Source organism: Lactuca virosa, chromosome 4 (genome assembly GCF_052849685.1).
Source record: "Lactuca virosa cultivar CGN04683 chromosome 4, Lactuca_virosa_CGN04683_v6, whole genome shotgun sequence".
Lineage (NCBI taxonomy): Eukaryota > Viridiplantae > Streptophyta > Magnoliopsida > Asterales > Asteraceae > Lactuca > Lactuca virosa.
The window spans coordinates 293,457,371-293,463,601 of record NC_136429.1 but is presented as its reverse complement, the minus strand read 5'-3'; the positions used below and the strand labels follow the sequence as shown (position 1 = coordinate 293,463,601).

Sequence of the window (6,231 nt, the reverse complement as noted above, 5' to 3'; positions counted from 1 at the left end):
AAAGGTTTGTCGAGGAAAACTACGAAAAGTGTGGTACTCCTCACACGAGTACTTCGAAGGTTTGAGGCAGGCGATGATTCTGGGGTTTGCGTCGGGTTCACCGCTATGGATGACGATGGCCAAGGGCGGAGGCAACACAGGGGCTAGCAGGTGTGCTACCCCCCCAACTTCCTTTACTTCCATTATATACTAACAAATATAAATTTATATATATATATATATATATATATATATATATATATATATATATATATATATATATATATATATATATATATATATATATTATTTAAGCCCAAAATAAAATTCAATTTAAGCCCATGCCCCTCCTATAGCCCACTTAATTTAATACAAATACAAAATACATCACTTACCACAATTTAGGAGACGTCAATTTAGAATTCATCGCTGCCGACAATTACTTCAAAGGGAGAATATCAATTACAATTTAATTATTCGGCAGTTACTTCAAAGGAGAGCATCAATTACAATTTAATTCATTGGCACTCTCAAGGTAACTGGTTGCTTTATGTTTTTCGATTTCCATCTTAACTATGATTCAAAATAGTTATATCTAACATTTGTAACTTGTGGTTAATATTTATTTTGAATAGTATAATTTGTAATTAATGATAATATTATGCTTGGTTAATTGGTTTGTAAATTTTTATAATTATAGGGTAAACCATGAGCAAAAAAAGAACAATTGATTCTTTTTTCAAACGAAAAGAAGATGTTAATGACCCACAACCTGAAAGAAATAGTAATATGGAAGAGCCAGTTAATGTTGAACCTGAAAAAAATGATGTTTCAAATTCAAGAGAGGTAAACTTAGATTTTTTGATTCGTGATCCCGAAGAACGACCTTTGATCTCAAGCTATCCAAGTCACCAACGTGATGAGATTAGACGATTATATATTAAACTGGGACCATACCAAATTCAAAAATCAAAGTATCCTTCAAGTCCTAGTGGTCCAAATGGTTCTATGCGTAGTTTTTAACAAGCTTGGTTTAAAAATTTTTGGTGGTTGGAATATTCTGAGAAAAAGGATGCTGCATTTTGTTTCCCTTGCTTTCTTTTCAATAAGAAACCTATTGGACGAGTCGGGTCAGATACATTTACCGTCATAGGGTTTAATAAATGGAAAAAAGTGAATTGTGGCAAAGATTGTGCTTTCAACGTCCATGAAGGTAAGACCCCGACCTCAGCACATAATGTTTCTGTCAGATGCTATGAAGATTTAAAAAATGAGTTGTGTCACATAGAGAATGTGATAGAGAAACAAACGAATCAACAAGTTATGGATAATAGATTACGCCTTAAAGTTTCTATTGAGGCTATTAAATGGCTTACATTTCAAGCATGTGATTTAAGAGGTCATGATGAGGGACCTGACTCAAGAAATCAAGGGAATTTCCTTGAACTTATAAAGTTGCTAGCTTCTTATAACAAGACTATTGATGATGTTGTGTTAGAAAATGCTCCTCGAAATGCAAAGTACACATCACCGGATATCCAAAAATAAATATTGCGTGTTTTAGCTACAAATGTACAAAAAGCAATTCGTGATGAAATCGAGACTGCAAAATTTTGTTTGATAGTCGATGAGTCTCAAGATGAATCTAAGAAAGAACAAATGGCTATTGTTGTGAGATTTGTTGACCGAGATGGACATGTCAAAGAAAGATTTTTGGATTTGATTCATGTCAAAGATACAACTTCATCGACCTTGAAAAATGAGATAATGTGTTCATTGTCTTATCATAAACTTAGTGTCCAAGATATTCGGGGTCAAGGATGTGATGGAGCTAGTAACATGCGTGGAGAATGGAATGGGTTGCAAGCTTTATTATTAAAGGAATGCCCTTATGCTTATTACATACATTGTTTTGCTCATCAATTGCAATTAGCTCTAGTTGCAGCGTCTAAAGATGTGACCGAGGTACATAAGTTCTTCAAAACTTTAAACTTTATAGTTAATGTCATAACTTCTTCTTCCAAGCGTCATGATCAATTGCAAGATGCTCAGATTGCTGAAATTTCTCATTTAATTGAGGTTGATGAGATTGAGAGTGGAAAAGGAAAAAATCAAATACGAACACTACAAAGACCTGGAGATACTAGGTGGAGTTCTCATTTCAAATCAATATGTAGTTTGATGAGACTTTTTGGTCCATCTTGTGTAGTGTTGACTGACATTGCTACAAAAGGTTGTACATCTTCTCAAAAAGGTGATGCAATATTTGCACTTAACCATGCAATGTCATTTGATTTTGTCATTGTTTTGCATATGATGAAAGATATAATGGGGATAATTGACAAGCTTTGCCAATCTTTACAACAAAAATCTATAGATATTATTAATGCATTGGCCTTGGTTTCCACAACAAAAATATTGCTTCAAAAACTGAGAGATGAAGGTTGGCAATCACTTTTGGATCAAGTGGTTTGTTTTTGTAAAAGAAGTGACATTTTGGTCCCTGATATGAATGAGACTTACAAATATGTAATTCGGACACGGCGTGATAAAGACAATATCACTGCAGAGCATCACTACCGAGTTGAATTGTTTATTGCTGCTATTGACAGTCAGTTACAAGAGTTGAATTCTAGATTTAATGAGTCTGTAACAGAGCTTCTCCGTCTCAGTGTTGCACTAGATCCAAAAAAGTCCTTGAATGTTGAAGATATATGTAAATTGGCAACAACTTATTATCCTTTGGACTTTACAGAGCACGAAATTCATTTGTTGAAACTTGAGTTACGACATTATGAGTTAGATGTGCGCAATCACCCACAATTGAAAAATTCTTCTACACTTTCTGAGTTGTGCAGGGGTCTACATGAAACTGGAAAGGCTGGTACTTATCCTTTGTTTGACAGGTGGATTCGCATTATATTGACGCTTCCCGTTTCTACTGCGACATCTGAAAGAGCATTCTCAGCAATGAAAATCGTGAAAACGCGACTTCGGAATACCATGAATGATGATTTTCTTAAAAGTTGTATGCTTATTAACATTGAGAGGGAGATTGCTAATACATTTTCCACCAATAAACTTATAGATGATTTTTCTTATATGAAGCAAAGACGGGCACAACTTAAAGTGAGAAAGGTACTATTACTTATACTTTTACAAATTTTTTATTTGTATTCTTCTAAATTGAACATAATATCATATGTATCTATGTTCTAAGTCGTTCTTTTAATAATAACAGGTTAATATATGAGAATCGGTGCTTATGATCGTTTGAAAACTTTTGAAGATTGGTTCTTGCAAAGATTGATACAGTTCATATTTAGACGATTTTTTTCTTTATCAGTATCTCTTTCAATTTTACAGACTGGATTATGTTATTCGAATATTTTTTTAAAAAAAATTATATATAAGCCCCCCTTATTTTTAAATCCTAGCTCCGCCCCTGACGATGGCTTTGTCCGTTGGCTAGTCAAGGCGAATATTAAATCCGTAGAACACATAATTGGTATGGTGAGGACCAAGCTAATTGAGTTTGAATGATGACGTCGGGATCTCTTAGGTATTAAATTGATCTGGAAAGAGTGTTTGTTAGACGGTAATGTCTCCCTTGTATATGTTCTCGGTGTTTTCAGTTTTTCCTTTTGTTATTAGTACTGTGAACATTTGTGTATTGTTTCTTAGTGAGTATTAATAGTACGTGAGTTTTGAGAAGTTGAAAATGATGCTCTTTTTAGAATAAAATCCCTATCGGGTGTATTTATTATTACTTGGGGTACACCAGTCACGCATAATTAAGATTTGAAATACCGTTGACTGAGCGATGCTGCCCTAATTCCACAACCAGACAAGGAACAAGAAATAAGGCGGAATCACTCACTCTAAGTCTATAAATCTTACTTATAGATGACCCTGAGGTATACGCTAAGTCGTACTAGCTCACATGCGAGGGTCCTTATCTTTCATATAGATGATTGGGTTTATTTGGGTGAGGGAATAATTTATGAGTTTTTGCCTTAAATGCCGGAGTTTTTAGAGTAAAATTTGATGTTAAATTATCGTTGTTAGGATACGTACCAAAAATTCTAGTAGGGTTCCTTGTTGTTTCACCATGTCTCGTTGCTAAACACCTCCTACTCCTCCGTCATTCTTCTCTGTTGGACAATCTCTCTTGAAATGCCCTAATTCACCACATGCATGACATATCTGACTGGTACTAGCATCGGTGGTTGAAGTGATGTGTTGGGCTGGGTTTCTACAGAAAGAGATAGTATGCCCATTTTTGTTGCACCCAATGCAACGCAACACTCGGCAGGCTCCGATATGATGGTAGTTGCACTTGTTGCAGTTTGGAAGCTTTCCAACATATTGGCGCACTGGCGTTGGTGCTGGGGTAGTAGATGTTGTGGTTGCAGGGGTTACCGCAATTTGTTGTCTCCTGGCAAGTTTTGGAGATACTCCGCTCTTCTCTTTGTTCAAGAACTTTCTTTTATTGATCTTAGATTTGTGAGTTGAAGGATTCTTATAGGTAGGTACTTGTCGATTTCCTTGGTTGTTACTACGGTTTGAATTGTCTACACCACTTCCATTTTCACTAGTGTTATTTGCATTGAGATGTGCCATAACGGCGGACACGGCAGCTGAAACCGCAGCTTGAAAGGTAGCAGAGTCTATCTGCGGGAATGGTGTTTTGTTGGTTGACTGGTTATTTCCATGCGGAGGCATGATTCTGTTACAATGTATGAAATAAGCTGGTAAGTAACAATAGTTGTTTCTAGATGTAACCCATTTATTTATATACCCGCATAAATTTCTTGTTTTGATATACGGTTTTTAATGTCTCATCTTACATTCCCATGACGTACTTGTGGTAGAGAGAAGAAATAGGTATTTTATATAGAATTTAGTTCGACTATAATCGAGTATCGATACTGATTTTTAAGAGGGTAGATTTTTTTAATGGTTCTGGAAGGGAGTATTTCCTTTCTTTCGATTCTTTCTCAGAATCCTCCTTGTGAACCCCTTTTTCTGGTTCTGTCTCGACTTTTCCGTTGACTGCTTGCTCTGTCTAGGTGTGTTGGTTGCACGAGAATGAAAATGCCTAATGAATCTATGAGATTAGTAAAATATTAAGATTTTTATGGTGGTCGTCACTGGGTCCTTCTATAATTACGTAGTGTATACCGATTATACATAACCAAGATTAAATAGACCTTCGAATAAGTGATCCTACTCTAAGTCCACAACCAAACAAGGTAAGTGATCCTACTCTAAGTCCACAACCAAACAAGGAACAGGAAGTAGAGCGAAGATCACAGATTCTAAGTCTATAAAATCTCAATTATATATAACTCTGAGAGTATACACTCCGAAATCATAGACCAACCAGTCAGGGTCTTTTTAGTTTTCATATAAGTTAGTTATAGCACCTCAAATACTCCCATAGTATTTTACTTGCATGATGGATTCTCGAACTTCTTGATATACGAAGCTGATGAGTTTTTAGATTTGTTGTTTATTGCATGGTATCATAAAATACTCCTATAGTATTTTAAATCTTTATGTTTGGTTTTGGTATTCCTTAATGTAGAATTGGTAAGTTTTAGTTCCGTCGACACACCACTATCACTCCTGAACACATGTTGGTCGTATCTTGAATAAATATAGTTGATCAGGCTATATTTATCCCATATATGATTACATAACTGTCTAGGTTTGACTGTAGTGTCCAACTTCTAAATACTTTTGTTTTGTTCCTTTTGTGATACTTGCTCTAGTATGTACATATATAAATATATGCGTGTATTTATACTTTCGTAAAAATATTGTTATATTCTAAAAGTATAATTTAAGTCAGAGCACTTCGGCCCCATTGTATTTATACTTGTATATCTTTTATAGGTTGATATACTTAGTTCACTATAAACAATGCTCTGATACCAATCTGTCACACCCCCAAACCGGAACGGCGGAAACGTTTGGGGGCGGAGGACGTCATGCACAGTATCACAACAATCGTACAATACTAATCAAAGAAACAACAACCTTTTCATTGATAACATATAGTTTACATTGTAATTATTTTACATAGGCTTAACTTCCAAAAGTAAACAGCAAAACTAAGTCTTGGTACTATGATGCTCCGCCTCCTCGAAGTCTGTACGCATACTTGACTTACTAATTTCCTGAGAATACAAGTAGTTTGAAAGAGTATCAACATTAAAGCTGGTGAGCTCATAAGCATTTTTGTTG

The 6,231-nt window shown here is 35.2% G+C and overlaps 2 protein-coding genes across 2 annotated transcripts; both read left to right on the top strand.

The window, feature by feature from the left end:
* The first annotated feature begins 687 nt into the window (after positions 1–687).
* Positions 688–1,527, top strand: LOC145105983 (uncharacterized). Its single transcript, XM_079043042.1, has 2 exons — positions 688–825; positions 1,051–1,527. Exons 1-2 carry the CDS (start codon positions 688–690, stop codon positions 1,525–1,527), a joined length of 615 nt encoding a protein of 204 aa, XP_078899168.1.
* Positions 1,528–1,638: 111 nt separating this feature from the next.
* LOC145105982 (uncharacterized) lies at positions 1,639–3,232 on the top strand. The gene is made up of 2 exons (XM_079043041.1): positions 1,639–3,117; positions 3,221–3,232. Exons 1-2 carry the CDS (start codon positions 1,639–1,641, stop codon positions 3,230–3,232), a joined length of 1,491 nt encoding a protein of 496 aa, XP_078899167.1.
* The last annotated feature ends 2,999 nt before the right edge of the window (positions 3,233–6,231 follow it).